This window comes from Gossypium arboreum, chromosome 4 (genome assembly GCF_025698485.1).
Source record: "Gossypium arboreum isolate Shixiya-1 chromosome 4, ASM2569848v2, whole genome shotgun sequence".
Classification (NCBI taxonomy): domain Eukaryota; kingdom Viridiplantae; phylum Streptophyta; class Magnoliopsida; order Malvales; family Malvaceae; genus Gossypium; species Gossypium arboreum.
In genome coordinates, this window is record NC_069073.1 from 107,784,874 (window position 1) to 107,810,549 (window position 25,676).

A 25,676-nucleotide genomic window follows, 5' to 3' on the forward strand; every position below is an offset into this window, starting at 1 on the left:
ATAAAATCTGCTGCGGACAATTGGGAAACGATTTCCATTATGTTTTAAGATATTACATTCAAGTCTGTAAGAGGCTAATTTGGCAAACATCCCTTTTTACACCCAAGTTATTGAAAGAATAATGAATAAATCAATGCTGTGATTCCCCACTGTGACATATATATATATGCGTGTGTGTTTTATATAACTAACTTGATTTGCCTCAGAATCCTCAGAATAACACATTTTCTCTGTGGTTTTTTTTACCTATGTTACTGGTTTGGTCTTTCTAACAAAACTGAAACCAGAACCATATAATTCAGCTGACATCTGTAGGTGGCTGCTTGCATGTCTCCCTGCCAGCGGAAAGCACCTTACCTTAATTCAAAAATCCCCCCTATCAGCCTTCCTCCTGCATAGGGCAGTGTATATAATTCAACCAACTTAACCCACTAACAAAAATCCTATCTTTGAACTGAACTCAAGGTCTGGTCGAACTTCGGGCCGCTGATTTTCTGCACTTGACTTGTTTTACAGATGCACCCAGGAAGGGGATTTGCATAAAAGTTCTCCTCTAATCTTGGTGACTCTCCTGTCTGTCTCATGTATGGAGCTCCCAGCCTGTCAGAGTGTAAACTCTTTACTTCTGAAGAAAACATTTCCCACGTTATTACACCTTCATCCAGCTGATCGATGAGTTTCACAAAATTTTGTCTGAAAATCAAACAGGTTATGTCATTACAATACTCTTTAATAATCATGCTTCATGAAAGCAAAATTCTGCATGTATACAGACCTGTCAGGGTTGATGGTCTTTCGAAATCCTTCGAACCTTCGATGGCCCTGTACTGCTTTAGCCATATTCCCATCATGAGTATAAACAAACACATCACTTTCAAGCGCAACAATATAATCCAACGCAGCGAGGCGGTTTTGATATGGCTTGAACAATTCCAACTCTTCTTCAGTTGCCAAGGTCGAATGAGAGTAGACATTTGGGAACTCAGAACGGAAGGCAGCCATGCTATTGCTGCCATAAATCTCTCCTGCAACAATGTAGATAGGTGTACTGGAAGGGTAACCCATTGCCTTGAGGAACACGGCTGCTTCTCTAGGGGTCATTGGACAACCCCCCTGCCTTCGCCGTTCTTCGCTATCTATCTCTTTCTCCTTCCAATGCCTAACATTGTATCTCATAACCGTGAGTTCATTGCCCTCTTCTACAGTCAGATTATGGATGCAGCCTGTGAATGCAAGCATATCTTTCTCATACCTGAAGCAATCAAGATTATTAGGCTCAGAGACTTTGTTGAAAGAAATACTACCAGAAACCAAAGAATGACCGTGTACCTCAAGTGTAAAGCAATATATGGGTCATTATTGCTCTTTAGTCTATCAACTAAAGTCCTTCCGAGATCCTCTATCTCTTTCGCATACCGGAGAGCTTCGTAATTTGCTCGGCACCTTAGTCTTTGAATGGAGTTTGGAAGGTTATTATTAGCAAGCCTTGAATCTGTATGTGTGAACTTGATCACCTTGTGTCGCTTTAGTAAAGGGAGCACTTCCCTCCTGTAGTAATTAGCCTGCAAATGAAGCCATCTAAGACACCTTTCCAAAAACAATAAACCAAATGGTACATCACCATACATTTAACACCAAATTTCGATCCTTTCAATACCTTAGACCAGGAAACAGGTGCCTTTACCAGGGGTTTTATTGTTGAGTACTTAACGGGAAGATACTCAACAATATCAATATCATCTTTCAGTACATTAATGAAGTGCCTCCAGTCAAAAATATCCTTGAAATCACTGTGCACAACGTATTGAAAACGTTAACAATTTGAGGCTTTACAAAGACAAAAGTGATATCAAATGAGGAATAGCGATTAATTTTTACCTTGGGTCAGTCCAAAACGACTCATGGTCAAGAGAAGGAAGAACCAAGGTGGCATTCATTATCTTAGCAACAGCGACCATATCACATATCTAAAAATCAATAGAGCCAAGCCAATAGATTAGCTTGTGAAAAAGAAATAAGAAAATGAGAGGTCCAGTCCAAGTCTAGGGAAAACTAACTTACTCCTGTCCTCATCTGATTCAATCCACCATTGGCATGAACAATAATATAGCCATTAGACTTCGATCTTGTCCCTGGAGTCGGTTCAGATTATTTAATAATAAAAATCAGATAAAAGAAAACCCCTTTTTAAATAAGTTGAGAAAGGAACATGACATACTTATTTGATTCTGAGGTCGGGATATACATTGATGATAATTGTCGCTGTTTGGTTTCATCCAAATTTCTGGGGTCTGCAGGAAAGTAAGATTTATACGTCTCATTGTAAGGAGGGAAAAACATGAACCAATAAATAAAAAAGGCAACGTTGTTAACTTTTAAATTTACTATTACACCAACCAACAAAAAAAGGTAAGATATGGAATTGTGGAATTCCATATATGAAAAGTCATGTGAATGGAAAAGGAAAACTGGAAAGCCATTAAAGAACATAACAGGCCATCGGCCAACTTTAATGACTCGTGATAAATGGAACCCTGAAAATAGTTGAAATTCGGTGTTTGGTCAGAGCCACCACCCTCGAAATCATTTTCAATGAAAAATAAAAGGAAACACCCATTTTCGTCAACCGTTCAAAAATTCATAAATAAAAAGAAGAAAAATTTCTTTTTCTTGACCAGAACTGAAGAATTAGAAGAGGAAGAAGAAGACGAAACTTACGGAGATCCTCTCGAGAACGCGCTTGGGCATGGAGCGTTCAGTCTCGCTGACAACGCGTTGCGCCATGGCCCAATCCTCTTTGAACGTCTGCAAGATGAGCAGTCCGTTTTCTTTCTTCCATTTACCGTTAACATCAACGTGGGTACTAAAAAGCGAGACTTTGATGAAAACGGAAACGACCGCCATTAACAAGAGGAGCCCGAGGATCTTACGGCCCATGTTCCGGCCGGATCTCAAACTATGACCCATATTAACCGTCCAATGACACAGGTTGTCAATCCAAATGAGCCACCTATCGGGCACCCACGAGAACAAAAGCTTCCTGCGAAGTTGCAGGTACCTCATCACGTGGTGGTGGTGCAAACAATGGGACCCGCAAACCGAAGAAGAGACGGAAAGAATGTAACCGTTGGGGTTGTCGGATTCTTCGTCGTTAGATGCATCCGTAATGGAAGATGGATTATTGCTGTCGGACTCAGCTGTTATCGGAGAGTCCGCCACGCGTCGTCTTGTAGTGGTGGGCCCACCTTGCATAGGGCTCCCGTTTGCCGAGCTGTTCGCAGCCCCCGACGACATTGTATCGCCGGATAAACACCAAACAAGACGAAGAAAAACAGTTGACAGGAAAGGAAAAGGAAAAAGGGAAAAAAAAGAAGGGAAGAAATAAATGGAAGGAGAGCGGGTTCCCGCAATGCAAGGCAAAAGCAAAGGTCCGAAATTTGTTACGCTCTCTTTATAAAGCACGACAATTGACTATCAGAGAATGTGGACCTGTTTTTTATGGTTTTTACTTTTATTTTTTTCATCCAAGGCATGGCATGGCATTACAAGGCCAGCTCTGTTGTTCGTTTTTATTTATTTATTATTTTTTCAATGATTGTTTCATATTTAAATTTAATATTAAAGTTGAACTTACCGAAATGTCCTCCTTTTTTTTATTTTTAGAAATATCATGTCGTTTTAATGTCCGAAATTTAAGAAGAAAAAAAAGTTAAAATATTTCAAAATTAAGGCGCAAACTATTCTCTAAAAAGAAAAACTCTGAAAAATAATAGATTCTTCAAAAGTCATGAAAATTGCTTTCACAACAAATTAAGCATCATCACTTTTGTAAAGGTAGATTGTAGTGAACTTTGAGTCTGTGAAACAAAGTGTAATATTTTACCTTCATAATTAAATGAATAAAAATGTTTGCATATTCATCTTTTATCTTTTCGAAAATAGGAAACATTCAAAATCCTTTTTTTTTCTGAAAATATGGGAAGCAAAAAATTATTTTGAAAAGTTAAAAATAAATTATTTTAAAAAATAAATTTAATTGACAATTTGGCTCTGATGCAAAAGTATTTATTTTAACAATTTTAAAATAATAAATCCTCAGATCGATATAAATTTAGTAGCTTTTTTTTTTATTTTATTACAAGAGAATAAGCATCATGCATATTTCCTATTTTTTAAAATCCAAAATAAAATAATATAAATCAAACATTATATAGCTTTAAAAATGAAAATATATTGATGCTTGTTTTTCACACCATGTGCTTGATATCATTTATTACTGTCACAACCTTGTTATAAATCATAGAAATGCACTTTACCTGTCAAATTATCATCACAGAATCAATTAAAATGTATATTCTTGTAAGATTAAAACCTTTCTAATTTGATTCTCATTTGTATTAAAATAAAATTATTTACATTATCTATTTCACTTTTTTTTCTTTTTTTCAATTCAATAAATTAAAGGTATGTTTAGTATTACTTCTAAAAATATTTCTTAAACAAAAGTATTCCTAAACAATCTATTTTGTAAGGGAAAAATATTTCTCGAAATCAAAATTTAGCTCAAAAATATTTTTTTAGAAGTTAAAATTTTAATTTCTCCCCAAAATATTTTTTGAGAATTATTATCAAACTAAGCCTAAATTTGAGAAACCTCAATTCCTGCACGCCCAGGCTACCCATTTTAGGTCCCTAATCAAATAAACTTTTAATTGTAACCCTTATTAAAAGAATTTTTCATAAAATATTTCGATATTCAATAATTATATTATATATAATTAAATTTAAAGTTGAACTAATTAAATATTTAATTAAAAATAAAATTTTTATTTTTCATTCATAATACTTGAATTCGAAACTTATTTAAATAATTGATCGATAATTTAAAGAAATAATCTTGATCAACAAGAATCAATATACATTTTCCGTTCGAAAACAGGAAAAAAAAGAAAAAAGAAAAGAAAATAAAGATGGTGAGAGGGGATTTGGTTGGTAACTTTATTGGGTTTTAACAAATCAAGCCAAGAGTTTACCATATCAATGGGGATTTTTTTTGGTTAATTCCCCGATTTAGAACATATAATTCTGGTTTAGTAAGTGTTATGATTCAAATAGAAATTGGGAAAATAAAATACCTTTTAAAGTATTTTGGGATATTTGAAAGTTTAATTTTGTTGATGTTAGATATTTTCAAAATTTGAGTTATTTGCAATGCGAATATTTATAGTAAACTATCTCTTAATTTAAAATTATATATACTTACAACTTTTATTGTAATATTGTTATAATATGATGACATGGCACTAATAGTTAATAATATGATAACATGTATAAATTTCATACTATGGCACATGATGTATAAAGATATTTCATATTCATAATGAATTTGAACAAATGTTTGTCTATATATTTAAAAAACCTAGACAATCATTCTAAATGTAATTCTTTTAGTAATTTTATTTTTAATTTTAATTTTATAATAAACACTTGTAGAAAAATTCTTAGAAAATTCTTGTTTATATGTTTTTCTTCTTTGTTTTTCTTCAATAATTGTGGAGCTTGTTTGAGGAAAAAATTCGTTCCAACATGTTTTCATCTTTCTTTTTAAGGTTTTAGTGATTTTTATTGAAAGAATTTATTGATTTTAATCCATCATAATGAGATTTGGGAGAAATATTCAAGAAAATCCTTTTATTCGTAATTACTTATATATTATTATGTCATGATTTCTTTAATTCATTGATATTTTGTAAACTATTATCTATTAGTATTTGATTTTATATATATATAATTATTTTTAAAAAATAAAATATATAAAATTATTAAAAACCACCTTCAAAATGAATATGAATAAATTAACATCCTAATTTATCTAAATCTAGACATTCATTTATCCATATTCATTTTAGACGTGAGATAATTTTTATAATTTTTTATATATTTATATATTTTAAATTTATTTATTTATTTTTATTAATGTTTGCTTTGTGTCCTATTAGTTGCAAATGCCACATTATGACATTCGAACAATACTACCATAAAAATATTAAAGTGTGTGACCAAATTTAGATACTAATTAGATAAAAAAGTACTAACTAAATAAAAGTGACTTTTAAAATCTTATACCTAAATCTAATTAAGAGGTGGCTTTCTAAAATAATTGTTAATTGAAGATTTATTTTAGTTTATATAAAATTAAATTATATTTTAATTCAAGTAAAAATCAAAATATTTTAAATTTATATTTAATTAAATTATATTTTAATTCAAGTAAAACTCAAAATATTTTAAATTTATATTTAATTTATTTATATATTATATCTTTGTTATGAATATATCACATTATTTATATTTAAAATAAATCATATATATTATATTATAAGGTTTAAGGTCCTAGGTGATATCAAGGTTTAATTTATTGACACGTGGCATACGTTTTATGATGACAGATGACAATTTTGCTATTTACCTCTATTTTTTTGTTATTTTTAAATATAGAATAATAATTTTAAATTTACAATACATTAATTGACTAATATAAATAATTTATAAATTTAAATATTTAAAATACTTTAATGACGTTCTATAAAATTGATAAATTTTAATAATTAAAAAATCAAAATTAATTTTATAAAACTATTAAATATTTGAATTTTTAAAATTAATATTATTTCAAAGATATATATAGTATTTATAAATTTAAAATAATTTCAAAGATATGAATAACAAAAATTGTTACTTAAGTATAAAATTAAAACTAAATTTTAAATAAAATTAAAATCAAATCGTAATTAATGCATATTCTCATCGTTACATGATTGTTTTCTTAATTTAATGGTTATATATAAATTATTTATTTTAATCACAATCATTGCATTTACTTATTTAAGTGAACAAATTCGTTTCTAACTTTTAGTCAATTTAAATTAATAATTTAAAAAAAAAGAAAAAAAGTATTCCTCAATTCAATTAGAATAATAAATAGTATATAAAATGAACTTTTAAGGTAATAAAATAGAGATTTATAGCTTTCGGGAATGGTTAAATTCCTTTTAAACCCATCTATGTTTTGCTAAATTATTTAAAGGTGTTCAACATTCTTAAATCACAATTTGAGTCCTTATTGTTTCCAACCTTTTAAAAATTAAGAAATTCTTTTATTAAAATTACAAAATTAGACCTATCATTTTTATTTGTTCTAAAAATCACCTTTCAAATCAAATGAATTATGTAAGTAATTATAAATTTTATTCTGTTGAAAATAACTATCAAAGAAAAGTAAATTTATTATTTTATGTTCTAAAATCCGATTTTATAAATAAATATGATTGCATAAAATATAATTTTAATTTTTAAAATATTAGCAAAAGTTTTATATACATTATAATTTTTATAAAAATTAGACAATATACACAAAAATCCATGTATCAAACGAGAAAGAAAACTAGTTAATTATTATTTAAATGGTTTTACTGATAAGTAAATCAATTGAAAATTAGAAGCATAGGAAAAAAAATATAATTATTATCTTATTGGAATTAAACTTGCATGGTTTTATCTCTTTGGATAAATAACTAACGTTAAATTTTACTTTAATTATTAAAATAATTTATTTTATTTATTCAATTTTCATTATATTTAATTAAATTTTTATATATTTTAATTTAACTATTTTAAATGATTTATTTAATGAACTAAATATAACTTTAAAATAGTTAACGTGTAACATTGATTAAAAATATTTAAAATATATTTACATTATAATATAATATAATATAATATTAATTATAATTTAAAACAAATTATCTTTTCATTATTTTGTAAGTAGAAAAGAATCTTGGATAAAAATAATAAAATCAACAAAAAAATTGTTAGCTTTGATTAATCAAATTTTTATATAAAAATATTTAAGATTAATTTTTATTTTTCTTTTAAGTCATTTATTCACATAAAAATATTTGAAATTTTTTTATATCAAATGTGTATGTATATACCATTTTAAGTAATGAAATTCTTGACAAAAGAAATTGTCACCGGTTTTTTTTTATACTTTTTAGAGATATTTAAAATTAAAAGAAAAAGATATTGAAAAGATCTGAATTGATTTATTTAAAAAATAGAAAAATAATATTCAGAGGACAATTTTGGAATTGAAATTTAAAAGTATAAAAAATTTCAACAAAAACAAAAGGGAAATTGGAACGTTTCTCGATAGTTGCGTTGTGAATTTTCTAAAATTTATTTATTTATACTAAAATCTAAAAAGCCCATCACTTTTTTTCGTCTCGGAGTCTGACCTCCTTCTTGGTTTTACACTGCATTTTATTCTACAAAATCCACTTTTCAAACTGGAAAACGACACGTGTCGCCTTTTTTTCCAATTCTTTACGTCTCTCATGATACAATCTCGTCGCCTCACTCATTGCTTTTTTTCCAACCGTTGGATTTTTATAATAAAGAGCTATGATTAGATGCTTTAAGCCAATCCCACAAATGACGGCTTTTCTTTCCTTATAATGCAATAATCAAGACGTTGATCTTGAAGGTACCAACGGTTGCTTGGCAAAACAGTATAATAGGTTGTAATGTAGGTGATATCAGCCCTATAGCGGGGTGGCAATTGGCAATCGAGCGCGAGAAAGACCAAAACTCCAAATAATTTTCAACGCGGCGAGAATCCACTGGCTGCTTGGGAATGCTCGCACGTTGTCTCAAATCATGCCTGTCCATTTTAGAGTTTAAATATAAATTTATGAGATTTAATTTATGGTATTTCAGTTTATTTATTTAATAAAAAAAAATAAATTCTCATACTTAAACCCAAAAAATTGGGTTAAAAATCCCTAAACCCAGCAAAGAAGTATTTAGTTAGGCTGGCATTATAAAATTCAAAAGTAAACACTTAAAAATCTGAAGGAAACTAAAATCTTACAAACATAAGTCATATCTCGTAGCATGAGTTAAAAAAAGAATACGTCAATGGTCCTTTCAAAAGGAGTTGGGTTGAGCTTTGATCCGAGGCAGAATGGGTGAGTTGAATGCTTCTCCGCCATTAAAAGTCATTGAGTCCACTGGAAAATGAAAATTGAAAATAGGCATTTTAATTGGCTAATCAAACATTTCCAGAGTGATGTTGTAGCGGTGACGAAGAAATGTTGGAAGGCAGTGAAGGGTCCACACGCATTTCAACAACTGTTAAAAAGCGAGGGTCAGTCTCAGATGTAAAGTTGTCTAAAGCAACTCTTTTTAATTGGAAATCCTTTCCAAAAGGAATCCCAGTTCCTCCTTTGACCATAAATGTACCTAAATACACCCACCATTCTTGATGATGATGGAGATAAAAGGGTTATGATACAATTGCAAGATAAATATATATAAAAAGACTTCAAATTATTAACAAATAAGATTCAAAAGGAAGGGTTTGAAGAACACTCTTCGTTTATGGTAAATCTAAACCACAAACTATACACTGAAAGTTTGGGGTAGTGTCTGTGTGATCGTGCGTTCCGCCTCATTTCACTATCTAATCCATGAATTTGAATGAGGTTAAAAACATACACTTTTTAAATAAATGCATTTTGGCTCAATTTCATTCAACTTATTTCATAAAAATGTATTATTTTAATTATAATCTACAAATACTAATATAAAATTTTAATATATTGTTATTTTAATTAGTAAAATGAATTACCAAAATAATTTATGAGATAATTTTATTATTTAAGATATGAGATAATTTTTTTGTTTTTTTACGATAAATTTTGTTTGTAAAGTTTATTTATTATATTGAACTCTTATTTTAAAGTTCAAATAATGTTCAAATTCGTTAATATTATGATATTTTAGTAAAAATATAAAATAAATTAATTTATTGTAACTAATTATACTGAAACATAATTTTAAATATTTTTGAGCAATTAATAATAATTATTTATAAAATTTAATTTGAATATATAAACTAAATTATAAGTATATTTTTGTTCAATGATATTCAAACCTGTCCAAAGGACCTCAACTTAGATTAATTAAATATTAAAATATAAGCATCATAAATATAATGTTGTATATATCAAATAAAGAAACCCAAACAAAATATTACATAAAAGATATTATATTATAAAGAAGGGCCTTTTTAAATTATAATATTTACGTTTAAACTCAAAAGCCCTTTATTTATGCAAAGAAAAGAAACAGAAAGAAATTATGGAATTAGGTATAGATTCAAAATTGATCAATGCATGTGTACCGGCTAAAGGGCAATGGGAGGGGGCCACGCCATTTATGAATGTCTGGTTTTATTTCATTTCCACCGACCACCGTCTTCCCCACCCAAACCTTAACGTGTCAAACATTCTGCTTTCTCATTCTAACTAATATTTTTATAATAAGTCCTAAAAAAAGGAATTAAGAAATTAATAAACTTATATCAACAACACCAACTGTCATAATGCAAAAATAATTATGATAATCACATGGAAATTACACTCTATGGTGTCTTTCAAACGAAAGAAATGAAGTTAATTATTTTAAGTCACACCCAAAATTCATACAAGTATAGGCAGCATAAATAGTTTGAGACGTGATGTTTTACACCTTCAACCATTCCAGGCAAGGGCACAATCCCCAGCAAAACCTAGCCGGATAGTAATCCTTCAGGTAAACCTCCCGGCTGTATCCAACTATGTAGAAGCTGAAAGATTGATGACGATGACGCATGGTGACACGGGTCACTGGGACCACTGAGATTGTATGTCTCTCACATATGACCCTGGCAGTTGGAGGTACAGATGCCCTGTCTGCAATAACATCCGAAGAAAATGTGTTGAGGAAGAAAGAGTCGGCAAAATAGGCAGGGGTGCACTGGTATGCCTGAGTGTTGCATAACTGAACCCCTTTGGCCCTATGGAAAATCTCATCCGGAACCGATGCTGCTCCACTCGTCGCACTCACTTTTCGAGTTGAAAGTGTCTTCCTATCAAATAATTCAAGGGTCTATTTATAGAAAGAAAATGCAATTCATCTACATACATCCTGGTTTCACAGATCATAACACTAAAATTTCCCTCCAGATTGAGTCTCACTGATCATCTAAATCAGACTCAGTTGACAGAAAATATTTCCAACAATAGTATCTTAGAAGTAGTGCCGGAGTATAAACTATACTGCCAACAGCATGCTTACCATTTAACAACGGCAATTTTGCGAGTCAACAGAGAACCGCTTCCATTGCATGTCTTGCATTTAAGTAAGCCACGAGATCCACAAGTTGCACAAGGTATCTTTCCCTTTCCATCACATTTTGTACATCTGCAGAGATATAATCAATCATCGGTGAAAAAAAATGGATCATGTAAAGAACTCATACCTCAACAATATATGTTCGGAAGAAAAGAAATTAACAAGAAACCAAATATCAAACTAATGTTTACAAAGTTCCATATGGGGATCATTAGGCAAAAGTTTCAAACTTAGAACACCCAGATAGCAAATTAGGAAGGATAATTACACGCAAATATGGTTCCTTGAAAGAATGCATAGTTGTGAAGTACTAGCTCAACCATATTAGTCATATGGTGGAACCAGTAACCAACTATCTTGGATAATAAATATAGGTTTTGTAGAATTAAATAAAGTAGAAACTGCTCACATGGTGTCTGATCCGTCTCTGTGAGCAATTAATCCCCTTCCATAGCAAGCAGGGCACTGGGACATCTGATTTTCCTTGTAAAATCCAGGTTCTTGGTCTGCATTGCATGTAGGACATGGAATATCTCCTCGTCCTGCACAATCTGCAGATTTTTCTTTATACATTATATCAAAGCTAAGCACTACTGACCGTGAAGGCAGGAATCATATAGGAAATGTGTCACTAATAAAGCACAAAGCATTAATATAACAGGAAAGAGACATATGAAGGAACTAAAGGATCATCAAAGTGGCAAATAACTTTGTGTTTATAAAAATTTAAGATTTTAAATCCTTCAGTTTTAACCCCATAGACACCAAATGTTTAAGCAGTATTACCTGAACATTTCTCAGTGGTCTCACTATTAGGAATCTTGACTCGGGTTTCTTTGTATGGCACAAAGAGAGCAGGGAATTGTGATCTTAAATCCAATTCCCAAATGCCAAGTTCAGGAGTATTATCCTTTCCATCAATTTTACCACCAAGGTAAGGTTCTGTTTCTCTTATCACTTCCCTTTCTTCTAAGAAAGTTTCAAGAGTTCCCACATAAACATTGCAATCCTCAACAGCATGAATCTTCCAGGTACGAGCAGGGCGACTCCCCCAACAACATCGATGACCGATATGATCAATGAGCAACTCTCTTATCTCTACCTCATCCAATAATTGCCTACACTTAGATGACACATTTTAATCAATACATGCTAATACCTGATTCTTAATAATTCACATTGATAATTCACACTTAGAGGACACATTCTAATCTGTTCGAAAATAGGTCAGACCGAGATTTAGAGATACTTTATATTACTAGTATAAAATGCTGCTGCTATATATTTGTCCTAGTGTCATGGGTTGCGCAAATCTAAGTCCGTGACACTAGCTCCTAATTCAAGCACATATGACAACACCGCAAATTAACGCAAGGGAGTCCCGACTTTCATCGAGCCATACCTCTGAAAGTCATTGGAGTATGGGCCATAATCTGCTGCGTAAGGACTTTGGTTAGGAATAGCTGGCTCTGAGACATACAATAGAACCGGTCAACAGTAAGAGTTCATAACTTAAAATCTACATTGGAAACTCAATTTCAATGCTTAATTATGGAGTTAATTTTCTTGCATCCACTAAAAAGACCAATATTGACAATTTAAAGCCACTCAAAAAACTCCCAACTATAAACCTAAAAAGTTAAACCATTTAACAAAGGAGACTGAGACACTAAATAACCATGTACCAAAAGAAGTGGCTTGTATTGGAGATACCATTAGGAAGGGGCTCAGGGGAGCTGATCAAAGGAGCATGAATGGATGGCGGGTAAGGAGTAGAAAAAGAAGTGGCTGATCGAATCTCTTCGATGCTAACATCCATACCCGCCAACGAAGCAGTTGGAATCACCGACCCTGTTCTGCCAACATACTGATACGAGCTCAGCCTCTCATTCTCATCAATTTCACTTCTTTTCTCTTCTAAAACCCAAGATTAATTCAAGACGACTCGGTTACGATCATCATTGAAAATATCTAAAAATATGAAAATGGAAATAAAAGGGAAGTGGGAAATGGGGTACCTGAGAGAAGAGGCTGTTCCATAGTTTTTCTTTGGCAATTGCAAAGCGGGAATGGTGTGGATAAGTGGAGATAAATTGGAGCAATTTCCTTAGCAAGGAAGGAAGTTGAAGAAGACCATCGAACTAAAGTCAAAATGTGTACTTGTCATCGAAGAGTATTTGTTTGCTTCCGATTTTGATGGGTTTGGGTCCAAAACTACTAGTGAATGAATTTTGAGTAAGGTTTGTGCCCAATAATACGGTAGCCCAATTTTGTTTTATCTTTTCAGGGTTAATTCACTAAACATCTCCAGAGTATCGTCAAGATTTTAATTTGGTCTTTAAATTTCAAAATATTTTAATTGAGTCCCCAAAGTATCAACATTATATTAGTCTATTCCTTTCATTAGCCAAAAATGTCAATTTAGGCATTAAATACAAATGCAGATTTGACATGAAGCATATTTAAAGCATATGTATAAAATTGTAAACATGTATATCTACCGCATAGATAATTTAGATCTCATGTGTTTGAAAAAAATATACATTGTCAATAAAATTTAGGGGACTATTTTTTTAACATACTAGATCCAAGCTATCTATTTAGTAGTTATGTAACTGTTTATAATTTCATCCACATATTTTACATATGCTCTATGTTGGATAGGCTCATGGGACCTGATTACTATGATACAACTATTTTAAGGACTCAATTAGAAGTCTCTAAAGTTTAAGGATCAATTTAAAATTTAAGTTATAGTTTGAGGTTATCTTGTGAAGTTAACCTTTTTTACTAGAATTTTCTTTTGAAATTTTTATATTGGAAAGTTCATTAATCATAAATGAGATACAAAGTCAAGTTCAACAATGACAACTATTTTTTAAAAAAAAGTATTTTGAAAAGTTTAGTTTAAAATTTAAGTATTTTATATTATTATAAAAAATGATTTTGAGAAATAAAATATTTATTTTAAATATGTTACTATAAAGTAAAAGTATAAATTTAAATTAGGTTAAAGTTGATTAATATTATGATATTTCAATAAAAAATAATAATATTATTAATATTTTGATACATGAAATATAATTATTAAAAGATTTAAGTAATTAATATGAATTGTTTAAAATTTTAATTTGAATATATAAATTATATACTAAATATTAAAAATATTTTTTATAAAATAAATTTCAACATAAAAATAATTATATACTTAATATAAATATTAAATAAGATACAGTGGAGTATAAATGATGGTTAAAAATATCATTTGACTTTAACAGTGCTTTTCCCAAATTCTAACTTTTGCGTTTGCATTGAAAAACACTTTTTTAAAAGCATTTAGTTCTTTATTGTTTATAGTGCCAAAAATGTTTTTGGTTTTAAAAGTTCTTTTAAAATTGTCCCCTCACCGAGATAGTCATAGTTAATGGTTCTTGGAACCTTGATTTCTTTCACATTTATTGTTCTAATGATATCATTGTAAAGATTGTAGGAATACCACCACCACACCCTTTTGTTGGGCTCGATAGAATCACTTGGGGGTGTACTGCGATGGGCTCTTTCTTTCTGAAAAGTGCATATAGTAAGTTAAGAGAGGAAACATGTAATTCGAAAGAGGTTGTTTGGAAACTGTCTTGGAAGTTTCAAAGACCACAATGAGTCTGAACCTTCATTTGGCTTGTTTTTAAACACTGATTACTCATGAAAGTGGAAAGGGTAAGAAGGGGCATGGGAAGCGATAGCTCTTGTAAGCTCTGTGGTCATGAGTGTAACACCCTTAACCCGTATCCGACGCTGAAACAGGGTTATGGAGCATTTCCGGACTTATAACTTATACCATCAAACATTTCATAATCAATTATCATTCAAATCAAAAACCATTCATAAACATTCATATGGTCCCTAATACGAGCCCTTGAGGCCCAAAATAAACATTTAAAGTGGTTCGGGACCAAATCGAGTACTTAAAGAATTTTTAGGAAAACATGGAAAATTTTCAAAGTGCAGGGGGCACACGCCTGTGTGGCCAGGCCGTGTGAGACAAGGGACACGCCCATGTCTCAGGCCTTGTGGGCATTCAAAATGGGATCACATGGCCAGACCACACACCGGTGTGCCAGGCTATGTACCCCTCGAAATGGCCTCACATGCCCGTGTGCCAGACCGTGTGAAAACTGGAATAAATACTAACTTGCACCACATGGCCAAGCCACACGCCCATGTGTTACGCCGTGTGAAGCTATTGACTTGTAACCATTAGAAAATTCAGGGGACACGATCGTGTCACCTGGCCATGGGTCACACACGGCTGAGACACACATCCGTGCCTCTGCCCGTGTGGACAAAAATAGGTAATTTCCAAGCCATATTTCTCACCCAAAATGATGCCAAACTAAGCTTAACAATGCACATACAACCATGGCATAAATAGGCACTTAAAACCAACCAATATCAAGCCTATATCATGTACTATCCACACATACAACATGATATACATAAGCACATACCAATGATCACTTTACAACATACCAAATATACCTCCAAAGTATACCTAAATGGTCAAACTCACTTATTAGACTTTGTGCCTAATTCAACATGCATACCACATCTCAAATTCAATTATTTGGTACTCAAACTACCAATACACAACCAAGGCATTCACCAAACAACTATACACCACATACCAAAAGATCATTTATACATATTTACATAACTAAGTATACTAAAATAAGCCAAATCACATGGCTAAATACATAACCAAAACAACATGAAACAAATACGCCACATTAGCCAACACACTTATACATGGCATTTAACCCAAAATGTAAAGTCCAAAGTACCAAAATATAGTTTAATAGTGAGACGCAAATCTTTAACGACTTTTGAACCGAGCGAGCTTCTGAACCACTATAAACATGGAAATTAAAACTGAGTAAGCAATTAAGCTTAGTAAGGTCGTATAGCTAATAAATACAACTTACCAAATCATCACAATTTAGATAAGCATAATTTAAAACATAGGTAAATTCTCATTTGGCCCAAAGCCTAACACATAATCACAATTATGTTAGTTATGTATAAATACATAAACTATGAATTTCTTCTCGTGTATTGGCACTTGTATAACCTTGTATCATCATTTGTACCCGTTGAACCATTTGGAATACTATTGGATACTCGGATATCTCGCACACTAAGTGCCAATACGTGGTCAAAACCGCCTCTATCTCATATCTCATATATACGCTTGCTCTCGAGCCATCACTGGGTTTGCTCACACAAGCTGTCAGTTAAGACGTAGTTACACGGTGCTGCTTACACAAGCTATAAAGTAACCGCAACACATGTCGAAAACTCAGCCACCGGTAAGACATATGAGACTAGCACCCAAAACACGGTAACCCCTAATGACATGTCATTTGTATCCTATCTATTCCTAAGGTTCAACCGGGATCCATACATCGTCGAAACTTCGTCAAATATTTCCTTGGAGTTGTATCATCACAATTACAATAATAAAACATTTAAAACACATTTAATTTAATGCTTATCAACATACGAACTTACCTCGTATTTATATGGAGATAATTGACCGATCAATCCACTATTTTATCTTTGCTTCAATCTAATTTCGAACATGGCTTTTCTTAATATGCAAAGGGTTTAAGTTGCTAAAATTTTAAGCTCTCAAATGGCCAAACCCTTGCTGAAATTTTCAGATGCATGAATGGGGAAAAAAGATACACTTTTGTTTTATTAAATTTTAACCTTTAATTGTCTAATTACTTAACTACCCTTACCTAACTTTAAAATTTTCATAAATACCATGCCATGCACATCCACTAACTCTATTAGTAGTCTAATTATCACATAAGGACCTCCACTTTAAAGTTCTATAGCTATTTAACACCTTTAGCTAATAGAACACAACTTTCGCACTTTATGATATTTAGTCATTTTTCACAAATTGAGCACACAAACGGTAAAATTTCTTAACGAAATTTTTATTATATAATACTATCATACTGTAGACTACAAAATAATATTAAAATAAATTTTACAACATCGGATTTGTGGTCCCGAAACCAATGTTTCAATTTCACTAAAAACGGGCCATTACAATGAGTTTGAATATTTGTTGTATGTGCTTAGAGATTGCTTAGGGGCTAGACCTATTTGGAATAAAATTCTTCCAGTTGAAAAGAGAACTCGTTTTTACTCTGGGTCCATTCATAAGTGGATGGTAGATAATCTCGAAAATAACTACTTTATTGGTTTGGGTGGAATTGACTGGTCTTGCATCTTTGGGATGATATCTTGGTGCATCTGGAAGAACTATAACAGCTTTGTGTTTTAGGATAATGCTTGGAGTATAGAGGATATTATCAAGACCCCTTTTCAAAATCACCTTCTCACAAATCTCATCCTTTCTTTGCTACTTCACCTTTGGCTCGTGATTCGGTTTACTTGAACACTGTTGGATCGATCAAAATTAAGGAATATATCGCTTCAGTTGAGGGACTAGTACGAGATTCTAACGGTGTTTGGATGTTTGGGTTCTGCAGATATTTGGGCTGTTGTTCTGTTTTGGACGTGGAACTGTGGGCCATTTTGGATGGGTTACATCTTGCATTGGATCAAGGAGTTAAGTGTATTTTGATTCAAATAGATAGTCTCAAAGCTGTAATCGCCATTCAACAACTCTTGACAAAAGTGTATCATTGGTGCATTCAACACATCCTTAGGGAATAAAACAAGATCGCAAATGCTTTAGCTAAGATGGTTCGTGATAGAAGACCCAGTGTGCGCATTTTGAATAACCCCCCATTAGTGGGGTTAGTTTAATTGCTTTTGTTTAATCTTATTTGTATCACAAAAAAAAAAAGGCAATGAAGAACAAGGCCTAACACGGTAAACAACCCCTCCCCCTAAAAAAAAAATGCTTAATTTATGAATTAGTACTTAAACTAAACTATTTTTCTCATCTTGGTATCTAATTTTTTTTTTGGAACAACAAAAAAACTCAAGTTCTAAACATTTAAGAGTATTGGATTGTCTAGCATGCATATTGAATAAGGATGCAAAAGAGTTGGAGCCATGATCGAAATTGTGCATGTTTCTAGATTATTCAAAAGGAATTAGGGGTGGACTATTTATAAATCAAAGGACTAAATAGTCATAGTGTCCACTTGTGCAACATTCTTTGGAGAAAGTTAAATGAGCAAATTTAAGTCTCAAAAAGTATAGTTGAGGAGCTCTTTGGAAATAATATAACCATAGGGGTTTTAATCTTATATATCACTTCAAGTGAAAGACTTGTAAACAATAAAAATTATAAGGAGCTTCGACATAGTGCATGAGTTTAATTAAATAAGGAACCGAAAGCGGGTGCGTTAGATATACGATTTTGTTGGCACTATTAATTATAGTATATTCGTTTGTACACTTGTTGAATTGATAATTTTAAATTTTTTATAAATTTTTAATTAAATAATTAAATAATCAGATTAAGAAATCAATAATTTTACTGATTCGACCATTAATCCAATGTAAAAAAAATTGTGTTCAACTATAAAAGATTAAACAAGCTAGCGTGACGAGACTGATGTGGTATCGAATGCGGAGTAGTGGATGTGGAAAACCATATTCTTGGATAGGGATTTTTAACTAGACACCCTTTATTCTTTTACTGTAGCCGTGGTGGATGACAAAGGCATATGTCCTTTATTGCTGACAAAATCAGTAGGTATTCATTCTCACCATAATTACACATTGTTGTTGATTCCCCTTTCTCACCACCATATGCTTCTAAAATTATTTAAAATTGACTACAATTAGATGATATTTGGTATCATCATAAAATTATATATCAGTAACGGATGGATTTATTACTAAAAATCTTTAGCAAATGAGTCAACTTTAAATACAAGATTTTTCTATAAATTTAAATTATATCTTAAAATTTTTACTTCAAAATTAAACTATGAAGTGTATTTAATTAATGTTGACCCAAGAATATTTTAAAATTTGTTTTCCGCTAACAAAAAAAAAAGGATTTTAAATATTTTTGTTTAATTAAAATATTTAATGACTATAGATCTAGCTGTCACTCAAATCAGATAATAAAGTCTAATTAAATTTCCAAGAATATAAAATAAACAGGATTTGAAAGCCAAAGTATCGCGGCCATACGTACAAAATAAAATTTATTTACTCCTACTACTTGTATTCTTTGATTTGTTTTTTGAATTACTCCTACAGTTTTATTAAAATTACATCTTAATCACTTGTTTGATTTAAAATTTAAAGTTGAATCATTTCTGTATTTCTTGTAAATTTAGACTCTACTTTTCAGATTTTAAAATTTAAGTCTAATTGTTAACACTCTTAAAATTATTTATTAAATTTAAAGTTCGTTACAATGTCATTTAGCTATATTGCTACCAAATGAGTATTTTTATTATTTCAAATCGTCACACCAATCAATTTAACAAAAACTAATTTTAATAATGTAACAATTGACCTGAATTTTAGAACCTAAAAAGTAAAGAGGCTAAATTCTAAATTTTTGAAGAGATAAAAAGACCTATAACATATTTTAACCATTTGAATTAATGACATTATTGGAAATTAAAACCCAATTTGGTAATAAGAATTCAACTTTAATGCGAATTAATGGACAATGTTATCAACATTTTAACTTTTAAATCAGACCAGTAAAAAAATTAGTAGGATTAAATTGCAAAAATATAAAATATATAGAGACTGACAGAAGAACTAAACCTAGGAAATAAAAGCAAGCAAAGCCGTGAAGCAATAAGGCAGCACACCCAGTTGGCAAATTGAGCAATCCTACTCATCACTTTTTACGAGGTACCTTATTTTCATTTTCTTTTTGCTCTTTACCCTCCTTTATCTATATATATAATGATATTTGATTTCAAGTTCTTCGTTTAGTGCTTGCCATTTCTTCTGAAAAGAGATAGAGATTGAAAATGGTGGCTGATCAAAAGGGTAAATCCGATATCTCCTTCGCTGGAACCTTTGCCAGCAGCGCTTTCGCTGCTTGCTTTGCTGAGGTAACTTATTCTAGACTGTTTTTTTTTTTTTTTTTGTTTTGATCCCCATTTTTCTGTATTCTCAGTCTCTGAATTTTTTTGCATCTTGTTCTTAGCTTTGGCGAATGAAATGTGAAAAAAGAAGAAGAAGAGGTTAATATGTTGATTGGTGATTTGATTGTAAATTTGTATGCAAGAAACTTTTATTTTCTGTCCTGAGATTTGACGGATCAATTGAAGATTATTGTTTGTGAAACAAACGCTGGATTAATAAAGTTGTTGATTTGGAGATGTTTCATGTAAAGTTTCATATTCTTTGAGCATTTCCAACAATTGGGTTAATTTTATGATAATTTCGACTGAGGGATTTGAAATATTTTATATGTGATATTTGTAATGTTTGACTTCTGTATAATAAAATTGCAAAAAGGGTGTAAAATGTTATACGATCTGGCCACTGCCAATTCAATTGTGGAAATGTTGTTGTGTTATTATGAAGTTCGAATTATATTATTTATGTGCACTTCAATTGTGCAGTTATGTACAATTCCTTTGGACACTGCTAAAGTTAGGCTCCAGCTTCAGAAGAAAGCTCTTGGTGGAGATGCTGCAGCCTTACCGAAATACAGGGGTTTGTTAGGTACAGTTGGTACTATTGCTAGAGAAGAAGGTTTAGCTGCACTATGGAAAGGTGTTATTCCTGGATTACATCGCCAATGTCTTTTTGGTGGCTTGAGAATTGGGATGTATGAGCCTGTGGGTGTTGAATCTTCGTCCCTCAAATGAATGCATTTGTATTTGTTGCTGTTTTCTTGTCAACATGATCACAATTCACAAATGAACTTATAACTTTGACAGGTTAAGAATTTTTATGTTGGAAAAGATCACGTTGGAGACGTTCCTTTGACCAAGAAGATACTTGCTGCCCTTACAACTGGTAAGGAATAAGGAAAATTTGGCTGGAATTATTTGTTATGTCTGAAAATTTTACGAAAGATAGGTGCTCTACTTGAGTTTTCTTTGAACAGGTGCTCTAGGAATTACAGTGGCAAATCCAACCGATCTTGTGAAAGTTCGACTTCAAGCTGAAGGGCGATTACCTCCTGGAGTTCCTAGGCGCTATTCTGGGGCACTTAATGCTTATTCAACTATTGCTAGACAGGTTAGGTATCTTTCTGGAAGTAAAGAGATACCAAAGCGTCCAGTTTGTTACTAGCTTTTGACTCTTCTATTTGTATCTTGATCTTCCAACTCTAGGAAGGAGTTAAGGCTCTTTGGACTGGGATTGGACCCAATATAGCACGAAATGCTATTATAAATGCTGCTGAACTTGCAAGCTACGATCAAGTAAAGCAGGTATAGTAATAAAAGCTCATGGTTATTTAGCTTCCTGTTTCAAAGTGCTCCTTTTTTGTTTTCTCTAATGTCCATCTTCCTATGCAGACGATTTTGAAAATCCCTGGATTCACTGATAATGTTGTCACTCATCTCCTTTCTGGTCTTGGGGCTGGATTTTTTGCCGTCTGTATTGGTTCTCCAGTTGATGTGGTAAGCCATCAAAGTTCACGTTTTGCCTGTCTTTTCTAATCTTTTGGTAGTATATTTACTGATATCTTCTGGTCAGAATGGACTTAGTATGATAGTATGATATTCTACGAAGATGAGTTCATGTAGCATGTTTGTGATAACCTAGCCATTTCACCTTTTCTCCGTTGATTATGTTTAACTTTATATATTGTCATTGCTCCGGCTGTATTGTGAGGAGATCTTAATATGTTTTGCCCTCTATGTAAATGTAGTTATAGATAACCGTATTCGAAGTTCTATTGTAATGTTTGTCTAGATCATAGCATATTCGAATTGAGGTTTGTTTTCCATTTCACCAAGTGAACTAGAGGAATCTGTATCGTTTGCTTTATAAGATGGTTGAATGTGCTGTGATCCCATCTTCTTCAATGGATGTAGTCAAGTAATTTGTTGGTTTTTTTTTTTTTTTTAAATTTACTTTTTCTCCCCTGCAGGTTAAGTCAAGAATGATGGGAGATTCAGCTTACAAGAGCACGCTCGATTGTTTTATCAAAACTTTGAAATATGATGTATGCCTGCTTTCTTTGATCTTGTTTCTCCTTTTCGAGGCATCTTGTAGTTAGTAATATAATTATGAATTGAAATTTCAAAGCTGATTATTTGGCCAATGGTTTCATTTCTCTAATCATAGTAATTGCTAGTTAATAGCTAATAGCTGCAGGTGAGTGTCTAAATGTGGACAAGTATTGAACTTAAAGCACCCCTTATCATTTGCAGGGACCTATGGCTTTTTACAAGGGTTTTATCCCGAATTTTGGACGGCTAGGATCATGGAATGTGATCATGTTTCTTACCTTAGAACAGGTGAAGTTGCAAACTTTTCTCCCCCATTGTGTTTTGTATTTGCTTTCAGAATGTGAGGTTCATATTTAGATTGTTTATAAATGCAAAATTATGCGTTTATTGCTTAGCTAAAAAGTATTACTTTCTTCATCCCTCCTCCACAGGCAAAGAAAATTGTGAGAGATCTAGAGTCATCTTAAGGAGCTTAAAAAGAACCAAAATCCCACAAAGCAAGGAATTGAAGGTGGGACTGCCATTGAAATTGAAGATTTACAGATAATAAATTTAATCCAATTCGCCCTCTTAATATTGATGTCATAAAGACGAGTTATGATATGCCCTGGGGGAAATCTTTTGACTTTGAAACTTCCAAATCATAGTCTTTTCTTTTTAACGCTCAGAACTGCTGTTATCCATTCGATTTATCATTTCATTGATAATTCCCTGATCGAGGGCAAGTAATACCATGGAAGAGCGAATGGAGTTCGGTCTTTTCTTTTTCTTTTTTCAAATAAATTTCTATTTTTAATTAACCAGTTTATAGTTAATTTTAAATCATTATTCTGATAAGAGTGTTGGTTAGTTAATTTTCTTTTATCCACGGGGAATCCAACGGTGTCTAATCACTTCTCATTTAGAAATTTAATAAGGTTGTTTTCATGGAAAGAAATTTTTTTTAAATATCAATTTTTATTAAAAGCAAATGACAAATGATAATGTTAAATATAGATTAAATTATAGTTACTATATTTAAATTTAGAAGTTAATATTTTTATTTTTTGTACAATGAAAATTAGAATTGAGGTTAATGCTGAGAAAAGTGAATACTTGGTCAATAGGCCACAAATTTGGGGATCTAGTTGAAATATTAAATAGCAAACATTCATAATTATTTTAGTTAAAATATTAATGAAGTTTTTTATTTAAAAACACACATTCTAACTTTTTTTAACACACATTCCAACTTATCATGTTGAAATTTGAGTTTTTTTTTTTTAGCATTAGATACTTTTAAGAAAATTTGACATCCTTGTTTTAGTTAAGGATGCTAACTATTTGGATTAACTAATATTATTGTAAAAGTAAAGTACCAACTTATGTTAAATTAAAATGTAAAGATTAAATTCCAAATGTGAACATAATAGAGGAATCAAATTTGTAATTTTATCAATATCATATAATGACTAGAAAAAGAGAAAAAGAGTTGTGTCATTAGTTCATCCAAATAAATAGTACCTTTAATGGTTCCAATAATTGACGGAGATTTTTTAAAACACTTATTACAACTTAACATATCAAAATAAAATTATTTTTGTTAGAACAATATATGTATATTTTAAAATCTACATCAACAATTTAATTGAAATAGTTAATAATATTAACCACGGGATTAACTAATAACATTAAAAATATAGGGACCAAATTATAAGACTAAAGTGTAGAGATTAAGAATAAAATTTAAGCTTAATAGAAAGATCAAAACTGAAATCGATCATTTTTCCTATATTAAAAAGGACACTAATGGACATGTTTCAACAAAAGAATCCCTTGGGTGTTTTTTTTTTTTTTTTTGGATTTAGTGAGTAAAATTTTTCTTTTGATTTCAATAAAAGTTTGTGTTGTTAATAGATACTTTTTTTTTTAAAAAAAATTAATAAATGAGACACTTATTTAATACATTAGTGATAGAATATCCTTTCAAGAGGTGTATTTCTTTAATTGACACTTTAAAACTAAAATAAAGTAACAAATGGCAAATTCTAGACTTGGATTTTATGTAAATTAATGTTAACGGTGCCATTAAGTATATTGGTTTATTGGGTTGCCTAAGAAAGGTCATCAAAGATTTAAAGGCATTGGCATCAAGTGCTCTAAATAAGTAGGTAAGGTGAACGAGGAAAGATAAGCTCATTGAAATATAACTGGATGCTTTACACATCCTATTAGACAAGTTTTTGGGAAAAAGGGTAATGGCTCTGTGAAAAGTGGTATCAAAGCAAACCTTAATTGTTCGATTTTATGTCAAGCATCCCAATGAGTGGGGTAGTGTAACACCCCTAACTCGTCTCTATTGCCGAATTAAGGTTACAGAGTGTTACAAGGAAAAACAAGACATTTCACTTTATTTCAGAACAATTAAACAAATAATTTACAATGCAATGTGGACTACCTATGACGAAGACACCCCAAGTTTGGGTGGGAAAAAATGCCATGCCGAGCTCTTCAAAGTAGATAAATGCTTTCATGTTGAGTTGCATGTTGCAATCAAAGGCCTTTAATTAACACAAGACTTAGGTTTTCGATAAATTATGTTAGGAAGCGACAATTGTATATTTAAAACCTTACTTTTTGCTTCACCGTCTTTGTAACACCTTCTACCTGTATCTGTTGCCAGAATAGGGTACGAGGCATTACCAGAGTTTACTGAGCATTTTTAGATAATTTTGAATCATTTATTATTCATATTCTAAAAATAATCATAATGTCCCTCTATTGGGCCCTTAAAGCCCAAAACATACATTTAAACATTCAATTCACATTCATGTCACATAAATGTATAATTTAAACATTCAATAACTCAATTCAAGTTGCACGAACTTACTTCGTTGCTTATTCGTATTTATAGTTTTACTAATCCGAAAACTTTTTCTTTTTCACGTTAAAGTCTCATATTTGAGCCACTCGGATCTTTATAAATAATTTTGATCATCATTTTTATTTATTTCATATTCTAATACATTCAATTAATCTCTAGGCAAAATTACCATTTTACCCCTAAACTTTTGATTAATGACGATTTCATCCTTAGACAAAAAATAAATTTCTTGTAATTAAATCCTTGTTTCGAACCTAATTATTCTTATATATATTGATAAAAACCCATAAATTCTATAAAATAACAAAATTTTCCACAATTTCAAAACTTTTTAATTTAATCCCTAAAACATGTTTTCACCCGATCTTGATCTAAATTAATAGTTTCTTTCAATTTTATAATTTAAATAATAAAAC

At 31.2% G+C, this 25,676-nt stretch overlaps 3 protein-coding genes across 4 annotated transcripts; 1 reads left to right on the forward strand and 2 right to left on the reverse strand.

The window, feature by feature from the left end:
• Window positions 1-8: 8 nt before the first annotated feature.
• Window positions 9-3,580, reverse strand: LOC108458292 (O-fucosyltransferase 19). Its single transcript, XM_017757639.2, has 8 exons — window positions 2,719-3,580; window positions 2,219-2,291; window positions 2,062-2,132; window positions 1,879-1,967; window positions 1,658-1,790; window positions 1,330-1,562; window positions 776-1,252; window positions 9-693 (listed from the first exon to the last, which is right to left on the reverse strand). Exons 1-8 carry the CDS (start codon window positions 3,292-3,294, stop codon window positions 444-446), a joined length of 1,902 nt encoding a protein of 633 aa, XP_017613128.1. The 5' UTR covers window positions 3,295-3,580; the 3' UTR covers window positions 9-443.
• A 6,824-nt stretch (window positions 3,581-10,404) lies between these two features.
• LOC108457690 (uncharacterized) lies at window positions 10,405-13,464 on the reverse strand. Of its 2 annotated transcripts, none has more exons than XM_017756765.2 (7): window positions 13,257-13,464; window positions 12,952-13,155; window positions 12,641-12,707; window positions 12,025-12,356; window positions 11,648-11,789; window positions 11,182-11,307; window positions 10,405-10,972 (listed from the first exon to the last, which is right to left on the reverse strand). In XM_017756765.2, exons 1-7 carry the CDS (start codon window positions 13,276-13,278, stop codon window positions 10,588-10,590), a joined length of 1,278 nt encoding a protein of 425 aa, XP_017612254.1. In that variant the 5' UTR covers window positions 13,279-13,464; the 3' UTR covers window positions 10,405-10,587. The 2 variants fall into 2 exon arrangements, with proteins under 2 accessions (XP_017612254.1, XP_017612255.1); XM_017756766.2 differs by having other exon boundaries at window positions 12,952-13,152; window positions 13,257-13,410.
• A 6,535-nt stretch (window positions 13,465-19,999) lies between these two features.
• On the forward strand, window positions 20,000-23,180 carry LOC108458190 (mitochondrial uncoupling protein 1). Its single transcript, XM_017757485.2, has 10 exons — window positions 20,000-20,109; window positions 20,194-20,315; window positions 20,832-21,050; window positions 21,153-21,231; window positions 21,323-21,456; window positions 21,552-21,650; window positions 21,738-21,842; window positions 22,316-22,390; window positions 22,599-22,685; window positions 22,829-23,180. The coding sequence occupies exons 2-10, from the start codon at window positions 20,232-20,234 to the stop codon at window positions 22,862-22,864; spliced, it is 918 nt and encodes a 305-aa protein (XP_017612974.1). The 5' UTR covers window positions 20,000-20,109; window positions 20,194-20,231; the 3' UTR covers window positions 22,865-23,180.
• Window positions 23,181-25,676: the final 2,496 nt, after the last annotated feature.

What these genes read in the sequence shown, in the direction of transcription:
- LOC108458292 (XM_017757639.2), bottom strand. Translation starts at nt 3,294, where the DNA reads ATGTCGTCGGGGGCTGCGAACAGCTCGGCAAACGGGAGCCCTATGCAA. An exon ending in GCGTTCTCGAGAGGATCTCC is followed by an intron (nt 2,292 to 2,718) that starts GTAAGTTTCGTC and finishes ACTTTCCTGCAG; the next exon opens with ACCCCAGAAATTTGGATGAA. An exon ending in CCGACCTCAGAATCAAATAA is followed by an intron (nt 2,133 to 2,218) that starts GTATGTCATGTT and finishes AACCGACTCCAG; the next exon opens with GGACAAGATCGAAGTCTAAT.
- LOC108457690 (XM_017756765.2), bottom strand. Translation starts at nt 13,278, where the DNA reads ATGGAACAGCCTCTTCTCTCAG. An exon ending in GGAACAGCCTCTTCTCTCAG is followed by an intron (nt 13,156 to 13,256) that starts GTACCCCATTTC and finishes CTTGGGTTTTAG; the next exon opens with AAGAGAAAAGAAGTGAAATT. An exon ending in AGAGACGGATCAGACACCAT is followed by an intron (nt 11,308 to 11,647) that starts GTGAGCAGTTTC and finishes ATATCTCTGCAG; the next exon opens with ATGTACAAAATGTGATGGAA.
- LOC108458190 (XM_017757485.2), top strand. Translation starts at nt 20,232, where the DNA reads ATGGTGGCTGATCAAAAGGGTAAATCCGATATCTCCTTCGCTGGAACC. An exon ending in GAATTGGGATGTATGAGCCT is followed by an intron (nt 21,051 to 21,152) that starts GTGGGTGTTGAA and finishes TAACTTTGACAG; the next exon opens with GTTAAGAATTTTTATGTTGG. An exon ending in ACTTGCTGCCCTTACAACTG is followed by an intron (nt 21,232 to 21,322) that starts GTAAGGAATAAG and finishes TTCTTTGAACAG; the next exon opens with GTGCTCTAGGAATTACAGTG.